The sequence below is a fragment of the Perna viridis genome, chromosome 12, assembly GCF_037379345.1.
Source record: "Perna viridis isolate PV_CMFRI_1.1 ecotype Kerala chromosome 12, ASM3737934v1, whole genome shotgun sequence".
Taxonomy (NCBI): Eukaryota; Metazoa; Mollusca; class Bivalvia; order Mytilida; family Mytilidae; genus Perna; species Perna viridis.
Window position 1 is genome coordinate 36,799,096 of NC_142456.1, and position 25,210 is coordinate 36,824,305.

General features: G+C 33.5%; 2 protein-coding genes across 7 annotated transcripts in view; both read left to right on the forward strand.

Annotated features, from left to right (window-relative positions):
• LOC148602171 (high affinity cationic amino acid transporter 1-like) overlaps positions 1-7,832 on the forward strand; it is a 27,135-nt gene extending 19,303 nt beyond the window's left edge. For 5 of the 6 annotated variants that reach the window (XM_088556250.1, XM_088556248.1, XM_088556249.1 and 2 more), the window contains 3 exons: positions 913-1,079; positions 4,106-4,214; positions 5,139-7,832. In XM_088556250.1, coding sequence (XP_088412376.1) covers positions 913-1,079; positions 4,106-4,214; positions 5,139-5,242 — 380 coding nt within the window. In that variant the 3' untranslated portion in view covers positions 5,243-7,832. Of the gene's footprint in view, positions 1-912; positions 1,080-3,102; positions 3,208-4,105; positions 4,215-5,138 lie in introns of those variants that run through there. The other variant, XM_088556251.1, reaches the window with a different exon arrangement.
• A 5,424-nt stretch (positions 7,833-13,256) lies between these two features.
• Positions 13,257-24,318, forward strand: LOC148602172 (PCNA-associated factor-like). Its single transcript, XM_088556254.1, has 4 exons — positions 13,257-13,703; positions 16,382-16,462; positions 18,720-18,903; positions 23,898-24,318. The coding sequence occupies exons 1-4, from the start codon at positions 13,649-13,651 to the stop codon at positions 23,923-23,925; spliced, it is 348 nt and encodes a 115-aa protein (XP_088412380.1). The 5' UTR covers positions 13,257-13,648; the 3' UTR covers positions 23,926-24,318.
• Positions 24,319-25,210: the final 892 nt, after the last annotated feature.

Below are 25,210 nucleotides of genomic sequence, written 5' to 3' on the forward strand. Positions count from 1 at the left end.
TCTACATAGAAAATTCCGGTATGGAAAACGAACCTAGAAAGAAGCATGCAAACCCTATTGAGGATGTTTTGACCAATAGCAATAGACAAGATTTTCTATCACACCCACTTTGGGTTTGAACACACTTTATTTCAGACAGAATGAATTTGATCCATACATGTTTCAAAGCCCCTACATATTTTGGACATCACTGAAGCTCTGTCTCTATCAAGGTGATCAAAAGCTAAAAAAAAAGGTAGTGATGTGAACATGTGTAATGTTTAAGGTATACATGTACATGGAGGTTTAGAAATCACACTGTCTTTTTGTCTGTCTGCCTGTTTGTCTCTCTACCTGTTTGTTTGTCTGCTTGTTTGTCTCTCTGCCTGTTTGTCCCTCTGTCTGTTAGTCTCTCTGCCTGTTTTTTTTAGTCTGTCTGTGTGTCTGTCTCCCTGTTTGTTTCTTGTTAGTACAACTTCTGCAGAAGAGAATTTGATGAAAACGTATAGGTTTAGCATCACATGTAGATATGCATGAAGGAATATGAATACTGTCAGAGGACTCAAAGGGAGATCATCCAAGCCTATCCCTCCTAACCACTCAGGAAGGTTTTGTTGTTTGAGGACTTAAAAAATAGATAATCCAAATATGTTGTAGGCTAATAAGTACAAGCTAAACTGCTAAAGGGAGTTTGATAGAATTTTTTAGGAAGAACCGGCATCATATGTTGATGTGCATGGTTAAATATCATTAATGTGTGATGCTTGTAAAGGGAGATAATCTGACTTATTGGTTCATTTTACTTGGGGGAGGGAGGGTACTCTAGTTGATTCAAGAGGGGGGTGCTCTTTAAATATGAACTTGCTTACAGTTTTTCAAGTATGTATCTGTATTTACCAACAATACTGATGGTGTTTTCATGTTTTATTTCAGCTGTGCTAGTGATAATCTTCTGTTTAATATTAGTGATTGCCGAGAACAGTTTATCCAATGGGAAGGCATGGGCAATCACCTTAGTTGTTATATTTCTTATCGCCATAATAGCCGTTATGTATTCTATATGGGTTCAGCCAGAGAATCAGGATCCCATTCATTTTAAGGTGAGTATTAGTATTAATATAGAAGTATCGTATAAAGCCAAGTAAGGCCCGAAAAAAATTGTTTGTTTCCTGCTACCCTACCTACCTTGTTTTATTTTTGCCTTTTCTAAGCATTTATATACATGGCCATTTGGTTCAAGCACTGTTAAAGTCTTGATTGTTTCTCCGTTACCCAGGGGTGCAGGGATTGGAAAATTTATCATTTTCATGTGTAAAATTTAAAAAAATGGCAAATAATGTCCTAACACCCCACCGTTTACCTAGGAACCCTGGCTTACATCCCTCCTTTTCAAAGTGCCTTGTCCCGCTCAGACTAACTCAATGTATTTTTTTTTTTTTTTTTTTTTTTTTTTTTATTTATTTATTTTTTTTTTTGAAAAATAAAATAATTTCCCAACCATGATGAAAATTTGATGACTTTTCATTCAGAACTGTCATCTTTCCTTCCATCTGTGGCAACACACAGACTTTTTGTATCACGGTAGACTTCTTAAAATTAGGCTTCTAGGACAGGGTTATGTTGCTAAAAGATTGAAGTCATCAATACAGAAGTTTTATGGTTGTCATCATGAACTCGTGGATCATTACATATCCATCTGCACCATGAAAACTGATTTATTCAACATGTCATAGTTTACCTTTCCTCTTTTGTCTACCCTGGACTTGACTTTTTATGAGCAACTCGGTGGATGTTTCTAGAAAAGCATAGGACACTTACCCTACAGATGCTCCTGGTCAATGCTCCCAGTTTTCAGTGGAGTCTGAGTTGCTCATTTGCTTTTGTTACTTTGTATGTATTATTTTAGTGACTATATGTTCTTTGTTGTGATTGGTTTCCATGTCTGGTCTTTGTCCCTGGATTACATTCTTTTGATTTCTGCTAGAATCTTGGCTCCCATGATTACTCCTACATACCACTTTTTTTTGTGCTGGTAGCAGGAAATAAGATTTTTTTTTTCTGGCCTCAGCATGAAACAAGTTATTTATTGTTGATTGCATGCAAGGAAAATCCAACTTCTGTGATTTACATATTGACAGCAGGGGTATCATTCAGTGAGCTCATTTAGAGTTCTGGTGTACTGGGAACCATGATATTGGTTGACAGCAGGGGTATCATTCAGTGAGCTCATTCAGAGATCAGGTGTACTGAAAACCATTATATTGAATCTGATTGGCCTTATTTGATTTGGAGTCTCGTACTGGCAGCTTTCACTAATGGGGACTTTATGTTTGCACTCCATTTGTCCTTCCAAGAAATCAGTTTTCAGACATTTGTTTGTATTTTTGTGCATTGCTTTACTATGATAAGTTACAGATCAAATTCAATTTTTTTATGGTTCATTAATTTTTTTGCTGAGTTATGGGTCTTGGCTTAAAAATTAATGCAAAAGTTCATTTTCCTGCTCTTCCAAATTATGAATTTAGTTTGCAGTCTATTTTAATCTACAGATTTTTCTTCCAGTTAGGGACATTGTAATACTCTCAGAATGCTACTTGACATTACATATGGTGAGGTGTTTGTGCATTTGTGAAACACAATATTTTTTTTACAGTGGCCAGATTTAAAAGGGGTAGGGATGTGATTGTGCCAAAGTACTGTAACCCCTCTACATTTGTTTTTGCCTCCCCCAAGTCAGAAATTTCTGGCTTCTGTGTTTATTATTTTGTTTTCACTTTCAGTTTAATTTCATGTTGCTGGAGGATATAGTGCCACTGTTTTGGTGTACCTGTATATAAAGTTTTGGTGCCAGCTGCAGCTTGCTCTATGATTATGGTGTGAGGGTTTTCTCCTCTTTCATTGATGACCCATCAGTAGCCTTTAGCTGACATTTTTACCATCATTGGTGGGGTTTCTGCCTCTTTAACATATTCAATACATTCATTATTGTTATATTGTTTCTTCAGGTGTCTCTGTTGCCTATTTTACCAGTTTTGAGCTGTTTTGTTAATGTATATCTCTTCAGCTGCCTCTATTTCCAATTTCACCAGTATTGAGCTGTTTTGTTAATGTTTATCTCTTCAGGTGCCTCTATTGCCAATTTTACCAGTATTGAGCTGTTTTGTTGATGTATATCTTGTTAGCTGCCTCTATTGCCTATTTTACCAGTTTTGAGCTGTTTTGTTGATGTTTATCTCTTCAGGTGCCTCTATTGCCTATTTTACCTGTTTTGAGCTGTTTTGTTAATGTATATCTTGTTAGCTGCCTCTATTGCCTATTTTACCTGTTTTGAGCTGTTTTGTTAATGTTTATCTCTTCAGGTGCCTCTATTGCCTATTTTACCTGTTTTGAGCTGTTTTGTTAATGTTTATCTCTTCAGGTGCCTCTATTGCCTATTTTACCAGTTTTGAGCTGTTTTGTTAATGTTTATCTCTTCAGGTGCCTCTATTGCCAATTTTACCAGTATTGAGCCGTTTTGTTAATGTTTATCTCTTCAGGTGCCTCTATTGCCAATTTTACCTGTTTTGAGCCGTTTTGTTAATGTTTATCTCTTCAGGTGCCGCTATTGCCTATTTTACCAGTTTTGAGCTGTTTTGTTAATGTTTATCTCTTCAGGTGCCTCTATTGCCAATTTTACCAGTATTTAGCCGTTTTGTTAATGTTCATCTCTTCAGGTGCCTCTATTGCCTATTTTACCTGTTTTGAGCTGTTTTGTTAATGTTTATCTCTTCAGGTGCCTCTATTGCCTATTTTACCAGTTTTGAGATGTTTTGTTAATGTTTATCTCTTCAGTTGCCTCTATTGCCAATTTTACCAGTATTGAGCCGTTTTGTTAATGTTTATCTCTTCAGGTGCCTCTATTGCCAATTTTACCTGTTTTGAGCCGTTTTGTTAATGTTTATCTCTTCAGGTGCCGCTATTGCCTATTTTACCAGTTTTGAGCTGTTTTGTTAATGTTTATCTCTTCAGATGCCTCTATTGCCAATTTTACCAGTATTGAGCTGTTTTGTTAATGTTTATCTCTTCAGATGCCTCTATTGCCAATTTTACCAGTATTGAGCCGTTTTGTTAATGTTTATCTCTTCAGGTGCCTCTATTGCCAATTTTACCAGTATTGAGCTGTTTTGTTAATGTATATCTAATGATGAAGTTATCAACAGCAACATGGATTAGATTTGCTGTGTGGATGGCTATTGGTATGTAATTAAAGGAAAGGTGGTTGGAAGGGGAAATCAAGGGAACCAGGATTCAAATGTTCACCAAAAGAACATAACTCAAGGAAAACAACTAGAAAAGAAATTACACATGCACAACAAAGTACATGAAATAACAAAAATAACATGTACAAAGTCAGCTACATGGATTCCACCAAAAACTTGGAACATATCCAGGTGCACAGGTTGGGTAAGCATCCTTTGCTTTTGTAGAAACACTCGCCTACTTGCTCATAAAATGTCATGTCATGGGAAGATGAAGGATGTGGCCAAGCTGCAGGTACAAATAATTAGATATCTGTGGACTAAACAATGCAGAGACACCTTAAGTATCACAGACTAGCAATAATAATATTATGTTAGGCTTTACCTATGATGGACAGAGCTCATGCTTTGTTTATGGTGCACCACCATGTTGCTTGGGTGGGTTGAAATAAAGATAAAAGAAGACATAAATGTGCATACTTCTGGTCTTTATTTCTACCCACCACATGTTGCTATGGGTCAAGTTTCATTTGGTGAGGAGAATGTGTGAGACTTTCTTCTGGGAAAGCCTTATACATTTCTTCAATGCAAATAAATTTCAGACATGGCCAACATTTCTAAATGGCCACCGTTAAAAGAGGAAAAACAATTCATAAAAATTGGGGGAAAAAATCAAAAAGACTTGATACTTGGTTTAAAAATAGGTCATCATAAGGGCTTCTGGTTAGCCAGAATGAAAAATGAAAAAAAGATTGCCATTCCAAGATAAAAGCAGTTGACAGTAAACATTTGTTTTAAATTAAAAAAAAATCATAAAGGCATAGAAACTCCTGTGACTATGGGAACATTTGGGAAACATCTGTGGAACATCTGTGCTGGTGTCCAACATAAAACTAATCATGTTTATTTTGGTTTTTACAGGGTTTGCTATTTACTTTGGTTATGGTATAAGAAACAGTTCAGAAGGTAGAGGAAGTCAAAGTATACCATTGTTAGATGATACATCAGATGATGATGTTGAATAGAGGTGTTAAAGATGCTGAATGTGTTCCAAGTTCATCTAAATTTATCATTTGTGCCGTACAGTACCAGTTATTGAAATTTGATTCTGACTTAAACAGCAACATTTTGGTTCACATGGGAGTTTAGCTTTAAATCTTTAACTCCTGATTTTGAACTGTGTCGTGAAGGGTAAAAGCAGTCACACAACTCGGTCTGTTCGTAAGTCTGAAAATCATACTTAAAGAAACTTAAGTTGTTTGAAGTATAGAACCACTTTTGTTCAAACTTTGCAGAGTTTATATACATATATTGAAGATGTGGAACTCCTAGGCTATGGTGGGCAAAAATTCTAAAATATCTAGCAGAGGCGGAGCCAGGATTTCAGGTTAATGGGTGTAAAGAAAATTTTAGGCCAAAAAAAAAATTGTGAGAAAACAAGGTTAAATGTAAGATAAAATCTATTTTTTCCTAATTTAGTTGGGGATGAGGGCCTGTCATACTTGAAGTAATTTTTACCAAAACTATATTTTTTAATTTGCAATAGCTTTTGACTATGGAGGACGCTTACCCTACCGATGCACCTGGTCCATGATTTGTTTAGTTTTTTTTTCATATAGTTTAACTGCTAATCCTGATTGTTATATCCCTGCTCCAAATATTGTTAGTAATTTACTTGATAAACAATAATTTTCTTTTTTATCAAATGTTTTGATCATTTTCCAGATGAGTGATTAAGGCTCCTGAAAGCCTGATCTATAGTTCACTTCTTTAGAATGTATATGTGAGAAGGAGAGAGAGTTTTCAGGAACTTGATAAATTGTTAATATCTATTTGTTAAACTCATGTTTTAAAATAATTTATCATTGTTAAATGTTTTATAATTTTGTTGATAAATGTATAATGTCTATTTAATGTAGAATTTGTCATGTGCATGTTAATTCCCAATATCGGGTTATTTTTTCTGGATGCTGATTTTGATGTATTTCAGCAGCCTGTCTGAAAACCCCCAAAAAAAGTCAATGAAATATTTGCTGTGTGCGTACGTATCTAGTGCACCACTTGACATCAGTCAAAAAACAGAATTGGCAAATTTTTTGTATACATTTCTGTCTCAAATTCACCTCATTTTAATTCCACCATAATAACCTGCCATACAGTATTTTAATATATTTTTACATTGCTTTGTCATGATAAATAATGAGTTGTCATAATATATGTATAGTCAGTTCTGAAAGACAGTTGTAAAGGGACAACTATTTGATTCTGAGGAGAGGGGGCTTGAAAAGATTTAAAGAAAAATAGTTTTGACACTAGGGTTTTAATAAAAAGAAAACTACTTCAGTCCATATGATTTTGAAATTAATAAGGGTAAAGAGGATTTTGATTTCAAGAAGAGAGTTCCATTGTGTAATATGCTCATTTCTACTCAAAGCTGAAATTTTTGAGAAAAAAAAATAAAAAACTGTTCAACAGAATTAGGGGGGTTCTAACCCTCAGAAACTTTCCATGGGTCCACACACTAAATGCATGGCCAGTTATTATAAGGTATTAAGGATCTTCCCAGGGGATATAGGCTCATATTCCTTGTCAGCTTGTCAGCTATGTATTCTACATTTCCTGAGCCTTAGACTAAGGGTATATAGAACAATGACAATGAATATGAGAGCATATCCCCTGTGAAGATCCCAAATAACAAATATATATTCTACTGGAGTGTTTTCTAATCTGTTTAGCAATGTGTTTTAATACAAATCAGTTCACGTCATCAAGGGCATAACACATGAAGATAACATGATGTAAGAATACAGTCATTTTTCATAAATTTCACATATTCTTTTTCAAAAAGACGGTGACTTTCCACATAATTAGTATTAGTATGATTGAATACTTACTTTAACTACACTTTCATAAAAGCAATAAGTTTCATGATCCACTTCCATATCACCAAGTGTACCACTGGGATATGGTCTGATATTCTCTACCAAGCTGACCAATCAAATAACAGGGTTACCTGGCACATTTCATTTCAGTAGAATGTATTTTTAATTTTAAAGTAGCTGTCTTTGTAAGAATCATGCAAAATCTGAAAAAAATGTGATACACCCCAAAAAAGGCTATATATTTTTATTTTTGTAATTAAGCTTGTTTATGGGTGTATATTATGCAATGTGTAACAGTTCATTCAGATCTTTCTGCTCTTGGGAGATAATCAACATTAAAAATCCAGTAGCCTCTATTGTATTTGAGTATCATCTACAGAGTTATCTCCCTTAATTTTGAAATCTACAGTGCATTCTATATAACTTTCATATGAGCACGGGTTATATGAAAAACCAAATGTTAATTTCTGTTTACTAAAGCATTTTAAACAAAGTATCAAAAATAAAAATATGTAGGCTTTCCAACCATGTATCACATTTTGCATGATTCTTAGCTGGAGTGCTACTTAATAGTTGAATCATTTCAGGATGTGAGATAATAACATAGAGTGGTTGTACATGACGTGATCAGTGAATATTATCTGGAAGTTCTCATTTATGGTTGTTTTATTATTCAATGTATAAAACTGTGATAAAAATCAAAATTATGAATAAATTATTTTCTAGTCATCTATTTATGTATATTATGATTGATTGATTGATTGATTGATTGATGTTTTTTTTGTCCTAAGACTGATGTCATGTATTTTACAATAAGAACATTTGTGTTTCTGTGAACATATAGTGGTACTTCATTAGCATAGGCCAAATTAAAATTCAGTTTGTTTTCCCTTACCCTAAACTTAAATAATTTTATTAATATTTTTCAGACAAGATTTTAAAAAAAAAATTCAAAGCTCCATTCATATATTTTAACAACCAGATGAACTAAGGAAATTAAAGTAACATTTTCCCTACCTACATGTACCTACATGTACACAAAACCATAAAGTAGGGGCTGGTAAGGGAAACAAATATTGTTTTAAGTGTGGCCTCAGTCTTCTTTATAATGTTGTTTCTTATTGTAATGTAATGGGTATGATTTCTTCTTATCGTCAGTAGCCCTGCATCACTTTCTTTTTAATAACCCCACTCAACAACCTCTTTTTTATAACCCCCAATCAACCAGCTGTTGGTTGTATAATGGTTGGGAAAAACCCATAAATTAAGTATCATGGGGCATCAATTCTTTTTCATTCTTAAGGCAGCTGAAAATTCTTTTGGTTCCCTAAACCTGGGATTTTGATAGAAGTCTACTATTGACATTCTTTCCTGAACTGCAACTAAACCATAGTTGCCATGCAGGTGCATCAGATCATGTGGGTCACACGTCCTGAATTAAACTTGACATCCACTTCACTCTGATGACCTGCTAGTTACAAGAAACAAATTCAATGACCGGTATCAGCACTGAATGCTGCAAAATATGCACATCCACTTTGTAATATCAAATCTTACTTGAACAGAGAATTTATCTCAAGGATTTAAGTGTGGTGTAAACACAACAGTCACTTGATTTTCTAGGAGGCTAGGGAGTTTTTTGTTGTTGTTGAAAAAGTTTGTTTCTAAACACAGAAACCAAATTGTTGCTGCAGCCCAATGATAATAAATTAGCTGATTTATCTACATGTATGAGAGGGGATAATTACATGTATTTGGCGAAATGGTCATTGTGCATTCAAAAGGCTCGTTACGAACGTTAACTTTAACTCACATTTGATCTTGCATGGGTGGCAGCTGTAGACATGTAAAATTCTAGTATTATAGATGCAATTTTCAGATTAATTTGATATAAAGTAATACAGTTACAAAAATATATAAAATTTCAAAACTGGGACTGTTATGAGCAACCAGTTGATTTTATGGAAAAGGGTGGGGGTATGATGAGATTTACAATCCTGTCTCTTTATTTTCAGAAAACATATAGTTCTGCCTTGTTTCCTTCGATGCAAAGAGTAAAATTGTTTGTAATATATTGTAGCGAACAGGTTGTGTTTTAGTGGCGGATCCAGAAGGGGGTAATTTGTCAATTTCATGTGTAAAAGTAACCAAAATGGCAAATAATGTCCTAGCACCCATTGTATCTGAGAAACTTAGGCTGGTACCTCTCCTTTTCAAAGTGTCTTGATCCGGCCCTGTGTTTGGATGTTGTGTGTGAATTTTAAGGTTGTACTATACTTTTGACCCTTTAGAAAGACTGACAGACATTAAGAGAGCTTAATGGTTCCACGAAACAACAACTTGAGAACTACACGTCCGAGCTGTGTGTTATCCTGGATATGCATAACGTTGTTGTACATGTAGTTCTGGCTATACATAACGTTGTTGTACATGTAGTCCTGGCTATACATAACGTTGTTGTACATGTAGACTCCATTCAGTTTAGTTAAACACGAAGTCGTTGATAAATATCAACAGTTTACGTAATAATATAAAACAGTTCCTCTGGCTCTCATCTCTCTTCCTCTCCTCCTGACTCAAATTACAGTGAAAGAAATTAGCAGTAGAGCTACGGTCCAAGTCCATGTAAAATCAAGCAGGTCTACGATGAAATTGGCTCAAGTTGCTTTAAATATGTTCAGTGCTCTCTATGTAAAATTATGATGGGTCTACACCCGGGTTAACGCGATATCATTAACACGGTATTTATCGCTAACACGGTTGAACAAAAACAAAACAAACCCAAACATGTCAGAAAATGGTAAATTTCTGCCATTTATTCATCACTTATTAGGATAATTAATACGCCTTTGAACTCGCATAGGAATGCTTATTTGATCGTACATGTAACAACGGGATCGATTGAGTAACTTGCGAAAAACAACGTGTCAAACTATGTACACCCCCAAATAGACGTATTTTTTCGTATATTTCCATCGAGTGTGAAAGGGGAGAGGAAGGTTATGACAAATCACTATGAACACCTTTAATATATTTAACAACCATTTTACAACATTCCCTTAAAATGTCAGCGTCCAGATTTCACGGATAAGGACAGTCATGGTACTCTTTTGAAACGTGGTGTTTTGAAAACATGTGGTTTTTAACACGGTTATGAAAAAGTCGATGTTATCGCACACACCGGTTTTTGTTATCGTTAACATTGACATTTAACAACATGGTATGGCAGATTTAAAATCGAAGTATGACTTATGCGACAACCAATGACATTTTTCCTACACAAAATGTTATGATACTTGTTCCCTAGTCACAAGATAATACCACAGCAAAAATCCATTTGACTTTTTTTGGACAAAATCAATTGTTTATATTAGGTTCTCATAAAGCATGTTGCTATTGACTTCAGGTCATAGGTATAGATTGCAACAAAATATTTAGTACTTTTGTCTGTTTAATACCCTCAGAGATATTTCCTCTCTTCCAAAGGTGAAAATAAAATTGGTGTATTGTAGGAACCAATGATGCTTTGAAAGATTTTACTCAGTTCTTAAGTCATGGATCAAAAGTCATGGTCAAACATCTATGACTAAAAGCTTTATTTAGCCTCAACATAACCCAAGGCTTTGTTAGGGGTGGACAGGGGGTATACAGTTCCCTCCCCCTTAACTCCCGGTTCCTGTTCCCTCAACTGCGGGTTCCCGTCCCCTCAACTCCCGGGTTCGAGCCCACCTCAACTCCCGGTTCCCACCCCTTAACTCCCGCCTCCCCCTTGTCCACCTCCTCATTTTTACAAACTTGGTTTATTACAATGCCCTTGTCTTTTCGTTACAATGGTAGCACAGAAACGCATCCATGGTTATTCTGAAATAAATTTTAAAAAATATATAGCATATCAATATTGTAGTTTCAATGGTAAATTAGTCCTTAAATAACAGAATCAAGCACAATTTGTTAGCTCTAAAAATATTGTCTTGTACTGTTTCCGAATTGGTTTACCGGTATCCTTAAAAAGGACCAAAACGGCAACCGCTAAACATTAATTGTGTTATAAAAACGACAACTGTTTTCAAATCAATAAGTTTTGATGCCATTAATGTAAATAAAAAAAAAACCATACTAAAATCTCGATCACAAAGACCTATATGGTTTATTAATGTTTGAAAAAGGCTTGTTTCCCCCTTTGTCCTCTCTTCTTTTATATACATCACTTTACCATCAAAATAAAAAAGACTCATATATAATGAAAACCCTGTTTTTATGTCTGTATCTGATTTTATAATATGAACAGTCACTGTAAATATAAACGACAAAAATATGGTTTACACGTTCATACAGCCTTTGACGCTTTCCCTTTATTCCAATGGTATTTATGTGTAACATTTTACATGTTAAACGTCATGACCGGTAACACTCTACAGATTTATTGTCCAGAAATAATATTGTCATAACGTGTGTAAGCGATAACATTATTGTAATGACAACCGGATTGCGTGGTAACGTCTACCGTGTTAAAAACTAAATGTTTTCATTACACCACGTTTCAAAAGAGCATCATTACTGTCCTTATCCGGGAAATCTAGACAATGGCATTTTATGGGAATGTTGTAAAATGGTTGTTAAAGATATTAAAGGTGTTGATTTGTCATAACCTTCCTCTCCTCTTCCACACTCGATGGAAATATACCAAAACAATGTGTCTTTTTTGGGGGTGTACCTAGTTTGACACGTCGTTTTTCGCAAGTTACTCAATCGATCCAGTTACTACATGTACTGTCAAATAAACATTCCTATGCGAGTTCAAAGGCGTATTAATTATCCCGAAAAGTGATGAATAAATAGCAGAAACTTACCATTTTCTGACAACATATTTGGATTTGTTTTGTTTTTGTTCAACCGTGTTGGCGATATCGCGTTAACCCGGGTGGTCTATGTTGACAAAAAGTTCACTTTCTAACACTGAAATTACCTCCTTATATACAGTATGCACCTTTACCACTTGCCCTATCCTGACAAGGGCTCAGGGCACCGGACGTAGGGCACTAAAGCACCAGAGTAAGGACACTGGGGCAGCGGAGGCATGGCACTAGGGCACCCGAGTAAGGACACCTGGGCATCAGACTTGATATTGATTATACACACCAAACCCGAATAAATTCTTAAATTTATAAACGAAAATAATTTTATAACAGAAATATTACAATACATTTTCAAAATGATATTAGATCCTGCCATTTTATTTCAAATTTGTCCCTCCCCCCCATAAAATGATTATATGTTTCATGACGTTCGCTGTTCAAATTATTATATATATTTTTTTTAAATCTGACGTTTATGCGTGGAAGGGAGGCGATCATGCAAGCAAAATAAAAAATAGCCATCGAAGAAGGCATAATTATTATAGGGCCAATCACTAAGATAATGCATTTGGTGAACTCTCCCCATGCAGAAATTTCAATTGGTCAGGAGGAGTCATTTTATATACCGCAACACAAAGTGGCCAGGTAATGTGATACCCAGCGAAAAGTCGGTGTTTGTTCTTCTGTCTCTTCGCCCGGACAGTTTCCAGATAATAACTTAAAATTAATAACTTAAAATTTAATCATTGACTTTTTTAAAACTTAGCACAGTTCAGGTTAACTTTGATTTAAGCAAAACCTCTATTACATAGTTTTCTATGGCAAGCCAAAGTGGACGAAAATCAATATTTTGTAATATTAGAAAATGAATTTCTAATATTACAAAATCTTTTTTTTTATATTAGAAAAGATTTTTTAAGATTAGAAATTCAATTTGTAATATTAAAAATTCATTTTCTAATATTGCAAATTCCTGATTTAGTAATATTATAAAATATCACACATTTTGTAGTATTACAAATTGAATTTGTAATATTAGAAAATAAATTTATAATATTAGAAAATGAATTTCTTATCAGTCACATTTTTGAATATTACAAAATGATTTTCTAATATTAAAAAATCATAACTGAATAGGACAAATCCATTTTCTAATATTAGAAAATCAATTTCTAATATTCAAAAATAGTTTTTTAATATTAGAAATTCAATTGAATTTTTAACATTAAAAAATGATTTTTTAATATTAAAAAAGTGATTTGTGATATAAGAAATCAAATGTGCAATATTAGAAAATGAATTTGTAATATTAAAAAATCATTTTTTAATATTAGAAAATGCTCACGTTTGTCCACTTTGGCTTGCCATATTTTTCAAACATTCTGCCATCCCTTCATGATTTCACTACAATTAACTTAAGATGGCAGCATAGACCTGTAATTCTCTGGTGGCGGGGTATCATTTAATGTTTCATGTATTTTTTTTTTTTTTTTGGTGGGGGGATAGGGATTGAACTTTTCCAAATAGTGCAAATGTGGACAAACGGGTTGTTAGGAGAGCGCTCACTAATGCTCTTAGTCCGTTCTGAAAGGCCGATCTAAATCGGGTCTGACTTGTCGCCTGATTTGTACTTCCGGTTTATTAAAAAAAAGTGCGGGAGCTGCAATATTCACGCGGGCAACGCTCAAGAGAGATGGTTCGAACGAAGGCTAGCACTAGTAGCGGTAGCAGCGGGTCTTCAAGGAAAGGTAAAAATGGCGCACATGCTGAATAACTGATAGAAACCGATCATGTACTTGGTTTTGTTTACGCAAATTATGGTTTGGTGGACTGAGATATCGCAAAACCACCTCTGATCCTGTATATAACGTGTAACGGTTTGTCGGGTTGGCCTCAGGACGGAGTGTCTTATAGAAATCTACTTAATTGCGTATTTTGTGGAACCATATTTTACACGCTTGTAAGAAAATTTTGACAACAATCGATGTCACAACTCCATTCGCCCCCCCTTTTTTAAAAAAGAAAACTGCCTGGAGGAAATCAGAAAATACTTTCAGTGTACATGTAGCTTTGGACACTCTGTTCAAGCTCATACATTTGTATTCTTAACATTAAGTCCATATTTTAAAGAAAATTCAACATTGACATTTTGCACATGTATGGCCAGGGGTTGAAATTTCCTAAAGCCTGACCCCCGGGACTAAAGAAGTTGAAACTCCGACTTGCAGTTTTTCAATGAAATAAGCCTGGCATGGCAAATGTAAAAAAATTAAAAACTTTTTTGAAAGATTTTGTTGTCATTATTTGGACCATGTTTCTCGATCTATTCCCTGACCTATAAATACTTATAACTTCATTTTTAGAATGGGTATTCACTAGATCGATCTATTGATTAGTCATTCTCAAGTCTGAATCACACCTGCACTTGATCAGACACATTTTTTGACATTCTAGAAATTAAATTAATCAAGCACTGAAATGATAAGATAAACTTTTGAGGAAAATATTGATGCTAAATTACGATTTCACAGTAAAGGAAAGCTGATGACAAAGCATCACACTGGGAGACAGAATCAATTGACACTGTGTCTTCTTCCCTGAAAACATAAGAATATCAGATAAAAAAATTGCATTTATATATCTTATGATTGGGACTTGACAAAACTTTGTTCGGGCTTATTGTACCAAAGATGAAAAAGACCAGGCCTTGGGTCTTCCCAAAAATTTTCAACCCCTGAATTGTATGTTGAGATTGTTACAATGTAACTTGCACCTGAGTTTTCGTGCAGGGGTTATTTCTTTGTGAACAGAATGATAGAAGACAGATAAGGCATACATGTAACTTAAATAATTTGAAATGTGGGGTACATTACATACAGGGTTCTCCATGGCATCAATTTGCATTGTGCTGCGCCATGTGTTACTTTACTTGCGTCGTGCATTGCAAATCGGCACTGTATTTCCCAATTGATCTTGTTTATTAACCACCTATACCTGTCATAAATCTACATGTTTATGATTGGTGCATGTGTTTATTGTAATGGTAATTTCAGCGTTTTGATTGGTAATTTATGTGGGTTTAATGTGTCATGGAGTGAAACGCATGTCATCACATCTCGGATTTGTCAAATTTACGATTATCGTTGTCAAAAGCAATAAGATTTTTAAAAAGCTGAATGATTTCAAGCTAAGCTACTGTGCTTTTTTTCTTGTTTTAAATGAACAAAATTTTAAAACTTCATTGAATAAAATATAGAAAATATTATTAGTTTAATTCAATTTGATACAGATTGATGTGATCGGAGAGGAAGGAAAACAATCTTAATTTATACAACAATGTATAAACGATCTTGGCAATAATCGGACAGAGAAAAGCAGTTCAATTAGCCTAACTCTTATGGAAATGCGTTGGATCAACTCAAAAAAGTTCTAAACTGAAGAATTTTCTAAAGACACAATTCAGACAAAAACAACATTTTACTGTCAAAGTTCTTGTGGTTAAATTATAAAGAACTTTTTAAATGCACTTGGTTTAATGGTATCAACAAAATGACCACACCTACCAGTGGTTTTAATTTCTCTAGAGCTGTGGACCTATGATCAAGCCTAGGGAAGGGAAAACTTTACCTTGTTATTGAAATAGACAATACAGACAGAAAAAAAAGTACCATTGTTGGTTTCTATGCTGCAGCTGGTGCTATTAAATATGTCACATTCAACCTTATCATACTTTTTTGGCAAGTTATTTTCTGCAGGAAAGGACACTCGCCATGATGAAAATTTGTCCAACCAGAGAGTGAGCCATGTATTCATGTGATCCATGGAGATCCCTGACATGTATCTTTTGTACAATGTTGAACTTCTGTTACTTTACAGCCGAGTAAAGACATATTCTTGTATTAGTGAAAGTAAGGCAAAAAAAATATGTCTGTTTAGGGTTACATTCCTCCCAAAAATAGGATAGATCGGTAGGCATTTTTTTTTTTTTTCCTCGACTTAAGTTGAGCCTATATTTGTAAAATAGTATCATGTTTAAGTCATGAAAGTGTATGGTTTTAAGTAGAAAGTTTAATTTTTAACATACCCACCTATTAATCATGTTTTTTATTACAATACACTTTATTTTTGTAGGAATTTTGAACAAAGTACACTGTATTTACACTTGGATATACATGATATAAATAAGTCTCCTATTCAAATGCTCTTGTGACCTGGTTTTTAACGTACTTTTGGTTTTATCGGAAATGATCCGTATTATATCGGAAATTGGCGGAAATTACCGATTTTGTCAATTTTGGAGAAAAATGTATTAGGGTCGGAAGAAAAAATTATGGTGGGTCGGGAAACCTGAAACAGACATTTTTTTATTTGTACCTGGGCAGCGTAACATGTGGATGACATTGATTATTTGTTCCTTTGTTCACAGCTGTAGGAGCAAGTGCACCTAGGAAAGCTTTAGGTGGAAGCAGTTCTGGAAACCATTCAGCATGTTCATCACCCAGTGGTGGTAAGTTCTTGTCTAAAACTATTGATCTTATATACAAAAGTGAACCCAGTCTGACAGATGTGAAGTACATTTAGTATGCTAACGTTTTAGCTGAGAAACAGTTCCTGAAATATTTCATGAAGTACACTGAATTGGGAATGGGGTTCTTGGTTGAATACCATCAAAAATCGCTTGTCTGGCCCTTTGAAATGGCATATTTCTTTTATGTGGTCTCAGGGCTCAATCTACTTGAGTAATTTATTTCTAAGTGACTTCTCTTTCAGAGAGACTCTAGGGAGAAGTGAATGCAAACATGCTTCATTTACTAATGGCAGTAATGCTTTTTAAAATTATATGCGTTATATGTTACTTACATGCACACAGTATAAGCAAGCATTTCCATATATTCATTTTCCATTGTTGTGATAAATGTTACTTTTTCTTTAAGCTACATGTACATATGTAAGTAACTAAACATTTTGGACAAAATGAAATCAGCCTGCTGTCTGAATGATTGACTGGATCATGAATTCATGAAGTAGAATTTCTAATCTATACCCCTACCCTTTACCAAATATATTACAGTAAAATTAATATATGATTGAGCAAATCAAAGCTTCTTGCATTGTATCGTTCTATTGATTTTGTCTTTTTTATCAGCACTGGAATAGAATTTAGAAAATGTCAGGCAGTGACATTCTGTTGGAATTTTCATTTTGTTATGTTTTCCCTGCTCCCACAAAGTCCATAATAAACTTGTTCAAAATATCCAGTCTCTAGATTTAAGTTGACCAAGAGTATCAATAATCATGTAAAAAAATTGTTACTGACAAATCAAGGCTGAAAGTTTATTGACACATAAAAAGGTATGAAATTGTCTCAAACTTAAGAAATGTTCCGTCGAAGTGGAGAATGAACTGTTCTGTTAAGAAATATGAAGATCAAAAGAAACACTTCGGGTTTCTACTGAATTTTCAATTGAGATGAATTAAACTTAAGTCCAAAGAACACGCACAACAAATTTGCACGTTTCGTAACGAAATGTGAACGGTAAAATATGAATGATCGTAAGCTAATGTACATTTGTAAAGTGAAGAATGTTCATTCCGTATCCTGTGTTAACTGTTTGAAACAAAAATTCTGATGAAAATACTTGCATGTAACTGATAATTTGATAGATTTCGAAAATATTTTCAATTTACTTTCTCGAACAGACACCTTTTTTTATGAATTATTAGAAGAAGAGGGATAACTCTGGTCAAAATACCGCTAAAAGACAGAGTAAGGTTTTTGATCATGGGTGATGTCTGAAAATGAGAGGATGACTTCACTTCGCTTTTGGTGTCGTCTGAGGGCGAAGTGAGCAACTCCAGGGCAAATATTTCACCCGAATGGCCCAGTTGCGTGAGCCCTGGGCCTACAATGATCACTAACTCTTGAGGCAATGTCAAAAAATAAAAGTGATCGAAATTCAGTTTGGCCCTTTGGCATATGGCAAACTAACATTTTTATTTTAGGCCTAAATACAAATGTAATAAAGGAGAAAATCATCAATAAGAAAATAAGAATATTCATTATTATGGTAAAAGATAATTCAATAGTCATAAGAATTTGATCGAGACTTCTGATGGCATTTCTGTTTGTTTGTTTTATTATATATTATGTAGGAGTTCAAATTGCTTATGATTTTGTGTTTTTTTTTTTTTGTGTTATGATTAGTTTTTCTTATATTCATAATTATATGTAATCAAATTTATCAGGTTTGTATTGTGTATGTGATCATTTTTGTTTACTGTTATCACTTTCAGACCATCTACTTGGATTTTGTCCTATTGTTAACTTTTTTTTTGCCAATATAGAATGGTAACTTAAACCGATGTCAGACTTGTACTTTTATTTGTAGAAAAATAAAAAATTTGATATAAGAATAATCAAGGAAACCAAGATTCTAGTGGTAATCAAAGGAATGTAATCCAGGGACAAAGACCAAACATGGAAAACAGACCAACACAACAAAGAACATAAAGTAACTGAAATCATACATACAAAGTAACAAAAGCAAAAGAGCAACTCAGACTCCACTAAAATCTTGGAGCATGGACCAAGTGCACTGGTAGGGTAAGTGTCCTCTGCTTTTCTAGAAACACCTGTTGAGTTGCTCATAAAAAATCAAGTCAGAAGTAGACAAAAGAGGAAAAGAATAATGTATGTTGCAACTTCATGCATCTGTTAATGGAGTTGAAAAATCTGTATGTTCATGTACATATATTTATTTTAGGTAAGAACAAATACGCAGGAGGAAACCCAGTATGTGATCGTCCTACACCAGATTGGCAAAAAGGTATTAGTGGTTTTCTGGTTGCTTCACCGAAAGGCAAAGGAAAAGAAAATGCCACTCCTGATGAAAGTGAGGCAGGTGGCAGTTCAAGTGGATGTAGTAGTAGTCAAGGCAGTGATGCAGGGTAGGTTGTATTGAAAAAGAGGAGGGTTTGTAATGCCGGGTCTTAAAAATTAGAGCATCAAGTTTTGCTACTGTCTTAAAAATATGCTACACAACCTTGCTATGTATTCTGCTAGATGCATTAGTAGTATGAATAAATTATCAAATTCAGAAATTTTTCACAGGAGGTCATCATGGGCCATGGCAGATTTTATGAACCTATGAAGGTTGCATAGATTTTCATGTTGACTTTTCTGGAAAGGTCAATGTTATTTGGTATGCAGTTGTATTAGCCATACTGCATCAAAATTCTGTATCCATTTTATTCATATGCCTCCACAGTCATGGTCTATTGACTTTTGAAAATTCAAATATCTCTGCATGTAAAATAATGTATAGTAACTCATTGTTTTCAATAGATATGATTTTTGTCATTTGTTGAGGCAAATCATCACCAAAATAATTTTTTACTACAACTATTTTAAGTGATGCTCTAAAAGTAAGAGTTATCAAGGAAACCAAGATTCTAGAGGAAATCAGAGGTATTTAATCCTGGGACAAAGACCAGACATGGAAAGCAGACATACTCAATAAAGAACATTTACACTACAGCTAATGACTATTTTGACTATGCCACTCGCCCACAGTGGACAAATCAAGTTTTCCACGCTTTGCCCACGGTGGACAGACGTCCACGTGCCCACCGTGTCGGGTGGACAGTATAGTTCCAGACCCACAGTATCTGGTGGATGCATGATAACCTGTTGATTGGATTTAATCCATGATTGGCAATTTTATTACCGTTCAAACGGTTGACAAATAAAAGAACAATGTGTTAATCCCTACCTTGACCGTGACAATCAATTTTCTTTCACATATAATTTGCCTCAAGCCAAAATTGTGACACCACCAGGTGTTTACAATAGGAATTAATATAATTAGGTTTTTATATGAATTAAATGCTTTAAACTCCTGTTTTGTTTTGTTTTTTGTTTTTCTATTTCTTACAGCCCACATCGTACTTAAGTCTATCATTATTTAGTATCTTCGAAATGTAAACCTGGATTAATCGGAAACCAAAGTTGATATAATTTTTAAAGAAATTCAAAAGGCCTTAATTTTATCATTTCCAGTTGCTACATGTATCATGTAATAATATTGTACACCTGACCTGTTACCAGATTGTTACAAATTAAGATGTTCAAGAAAATTGGTATTTGCGAACTCCTTTTTTGTGCTGACAACCTATTTAACACAGTTGTATATTCTTTGTGAAAGAATGGATTTGAAGCAAACACATGCAACTTTAACTTACGGTCTATAAATAACCAATTTTGATATTGTGTCATTTCAACAAAATTTGAAAGCTGGAAGCATCGTTGGAAGATAATATATGATCCAGAATTTTTGAATCTGTAGTTCATGAGTTCTTAAATGGCAACGGATTTAACCGCGTATTATCCGAGCACACGTTAGCCAAATATAGTGATGGGTGAAAATTTCCCCTCTTAAGTTTAATATGCAGCTACTTCTTTTAGATTTAGGGCACTGTAGACAATTGAACGACTTATTTCTTTGGTTTTTTTTTTTTTTTCTTCACTTAGTTCAACAATTTTGATGATGATTAGTTCCGTTATTATATAATAACAGTAGCATATAAATTGTAAATTAAAATGTTCAAGAAAATTGAGTACTTGCGAACTACTCATTTTACTGACAGGTTTCTTACATAATAATTCTTAAAAAAAAATAAGTATTTTAAACCAATTACTATAAAAATGCTTTGAGTGTCAATTTCACACGCAAATTTAATAAATGCCTTTGGAATATCATCGACTAATCAGTGTGTTTCATGTTTTATCAAAAGGTGTGTCCTTTTGTTTTGAGCATTGTATGAGGTAAATTGGCATTTCGTTGACCTGGCAACAATTATCAATCGACGAGCAACGTGCCTTATTTGCATAGATAATAAGAAGAGTAATAATACATGAAAGTACTTAAAATTCAACACCGTCATTCAAAAAACATGTATTAAATATGGAAATATAAAATTATGTTTTCTTAAATTTTTCATAACAGTTGACGTTAAATCATAACTTTTCATTTTACGAGTCAGACTTTTTAATTAAAATTTATTTACATATCAAGTTATTAATCAACATCCACTTCGAAAATCAATTTCTTTTAGTTAAAGTGTTTTATTTTGAAATCTCGTAATTTTTTAGAATCTTCTGAAACTTTATTCCAGAAACATTACTTTCATTTTCGAAATATCCATTATTAGTTTATGAATATACAAATACAGTGTAGGTGAATGACACAAGGGCAATCATATATTTATTTCAATAATTAAATGTTCATTGTTCTTCTAAAATCATGCTCAATACAAGTTTTTTTTTTCTTTTTACTGAACGTAATAATCTTGTAAAGTATTTGTGATTTTCATATCATAGCCACCTAGAAATAAAATTAATCAACTTGTTTACAACGTAAACTTAATTAGTCAAATCATTATTATCCGTGTAATGTCACTACTTAATACCCAAGTGTGTTACACTCAGCCAATATACAGGAAGTGGTCGATTAACTGCTAATTAACGAGAAGGAATTGTTAGGTAATGTTTAGATTAAAGAATAAAAAGAAACCTAATTTAATGTTTTATGATTACAGAAGCGTATTAGGGACATCCAAAGATATATTTTTAAATCAAAATTTCGACATTTAAAATCCCTTATAAAATATAAAATAGTGTTTGAATCCCCCAGACATAGTCTCATAAAAAAAAAAAATTCTTCTAGTATGAATTTTATGACTAACTATATATAGAATAAACTAAACTCATTGGTATCTTTATTTACACTGGTGTGCCGACTTAGTAGGCTTTTTTCCAAAAATCTCCCAATATATTTCAATACTAAAACGGGACAAAAATAAGTCTGAAAATTTTGTATTTTTGCATTATTTTGCCTTTCACTTGCAGTTGTTGAAATGGATACATATTAAACTAATCATAGTTGAGAGTATTATTCAAATTTTAGCATATTTAAAATTCGTAACACCAGCCTACAGTCGTTTCAATTTTATTTTCGAATTTTATGAAGGTTGCACTCATCGTATATCTCGTTTATTTTTTTTACAGTTGTTGACAAAAAAAAAATTATTACTCCTCAATCTTACTACACATGTGCACGAAGGTCTACTCATGATTAAATCACCTACATGAATACGTCTTCTAAGGTACATGTAAGTGTCGTTTGCTAACTGTCCAGTTTCAGTTCACAATACTTTAAACCACACCCTCAATATTCCTATAATTTATTACCTGTCAGTCAACATTACTGCATCTTTACTTAAAACCACACCCTTGACATTTTATTTAATTGATTACCTGTCAGTCAAAGGTCCGAGATAGAACACCTGCATCTTAAGCCATCATGAGAAATTCATAGCAACATAATGCAGTGCCGTAAAAGGAGATGCAGTTGTAAATAGTTTCATCTTTCAAAGGGACTGCACATCCAGTCTTATCTGATTTTCTCTAAGAATTTTAAATGTTATAAGCAAAAGGAGGTTGCACTTTTTCATCACATGGTCGTTAAAGTATTTTTCTCAGAATTCATCTTACAAGATTAGTTGCTGTTTCCAAATTCATATACATGTAAGTTATGTTGAACTATTCAGTATTTCTGAATATATTCTAATTCAACAAGTAACACTTGATTAAAGTTAAATAAAAAATTTTTCTATAACACAATTTATTTTTTTACAAGTGATAGGGTGCACTGTATTAAAACCTGTTGCTACCATTAATTGATTAACTGTCAATCAAAGAGATCAGATGGCATCTATCAAAGGTTACCACGATTTCCTGTATTTATTCTATTTGTGGGCAAATGCTCACGCTTCTCTGCTTTAATCCCGCCCACAGGTAATTGATGACTGTCAATTATAAAGAAGCTCTATTGACACCTGTGAAATATTGTTACCAATAGTTCATAAAATTAGATACGCTTCTTATAATACAACAGGACAGTTAATTTATTACGTAAGAAAGTTTCAACTCCGATTCTTGTTAAAACGAAACAAGATTTAAAAGGGACCACCAGAATGCGTGGGCAACATGGACAGAGACCAACCACGTGTCCACCGTGGGCCAATGGGAATGTGTCCAAGGTTGACACTAATTGTCGACTATTGCCCACGCCTACCATGGGAAGAGGGAATCGTCAGAATAGTCTTTAGCCATAATGTAATAACCGAAATACGTTCAAAGTAACAAATGTAAATGAGCAACTTGGACTCCACTAAAACATTTAATTTTAGTTAATTTAAACAGAAACAGGAAACTGTATTTTTTACATTGTTTATTAATTAAGTTTTCTTTTAGGTCATTTATGCATGAATTACTTGTATTAGGTTGGTTACTGAGTTGTATTTGGTATAAAGTTCAATTAGCACACTACTTCCATATCTCTGATTTTCCGACGCAGTCAGTATTAGTTTCGCTTTTTACCCTTTGACCTTAAGGACACTCTTCTATGGAAATGCAAATCACTTGATCGCAATTATGTTTCCTGATTGGCCAAATACTATTAACTTAGTGGCGTTCGAAAAAACTGTATCAAAATTCTGAAATTGCATTCGAAAAAACAATCAAAAATTTGAAATTGCATGCCATGTGTTATTTTCTTGAAAGAAATGTAGAAACTAAAAAGAACAAAATTTTACTGCATTGGTTATTTTTTTTTTAAAGACGGTACTTGTTATAAATGCTCCAACAGTCGTAGTTCATTAACCTGTACTTTGAAATGTTACTTTACTGAAACATCGCTTTGTCACAGTTCCTTATATGCAAACAATAAAACTATACCTGGAGAATCTGTCCACTTTCGTGTAAAATGATTGTATTAATATAATATATTGGCTATAATACATGTATATTAGTAACACTGTTACCAGCAAGTTTTGAAAAGAAGAAAATATTATTTATGTCATGCATCTGAATTATTTTTTAGACAATCTGCATCATCAATAGACGAATGAGAATAATTGGTGTGTGGATGGAATATCTTGCAAAAGTGAGGTTTTAGCAGCAGCTGTGTATTAACCTGAAGATAAACTTACATTGTCAAAAAGTTATTTTCTAGATACATTGCCAGATGTTATTCTGAGTGGAAAAAGAAGAATTAGTATTCTACTTAGTAGCAAAGAACAAGACTCGTTAATGTATGTATCATATTCTTTCAAGACTGAATGAAACAGCAGATGGAATTGAAAACATAAATTTATCTTATACATGTATTTTAAAATTTGATATTTTAATAGATGTCATGAATTATCATTACGTCATTAGCTACCATTAATATGTACATATTGTGTCTGTAAATATAATAAGAATATAGAATAAAAGAAGAAATATTTTAGGAAATTTAAAAATTTGACTGAGATTTCTTGAATTTTCACTGTGACTGCGTTAGAATTTGTTTCTAACTTTAACAGCTATTTTGGATTCAGTATTTGATGATTCCAGTCTCCTGGGGAACTTAATTATCCCATTTCACTGGCCCTTTGGCAAGAACAAAACTAGAATTTCTGGAAGGATTTGTTGAGGTTTGGTTATTTGATAGTTTATTCTTCATGGTGTTTTTTTCCTGTGCAGACATCAAAATGTTTAAAATCGTGGAACACTGGGCTAGAAAAAGCATTTGCACTCACGAATTACTTGTAGATATTCAGAATTTAGTAATCTTAAATGTAAGAAGAAGGATCTACATGTAAGTACATATATACATGTATATGGTAAAAAAAACAAAGATGTTATATTTCTCTGGGTTTTAAAATTTCTACTTTTACAAATCCATATTTTACCATTATGATTCTTTATTCTAGTATAATTTAATTTGATTTCTGGCAAGCTTTCTGATTGGTTAGTTCTCTGAGCAAACCAGGTTATTCTGTATATAACCTGGCTTCTTACTACATGTACATGTGAGTCATCATTAATTTTGATTGGTCAGCACTTCACAATTAAAAAATCCCAAGCAGAATAATGTATTATGGAGCAGTTATTAATATTTGCACTGTCATTCCTAAGAAGTAGATTGTAAGGAATGTTTAAATTTTTGAAAGGTTATACTCCATATTTAAACCTGATTTGGGCCTGCTTATACCTTTTACAAATCGCTGTAAGTGTAAGCTGCTGCAAACCAGGCTATGTCATATAAGCTGTTCAAAAAATAAGAAACATTCCTTAAGTATATCAGCATGCCTATTCATGTACTGCTGTACCTTTTTCATGTACATGAACAATTAAATAATGTAGGTACTA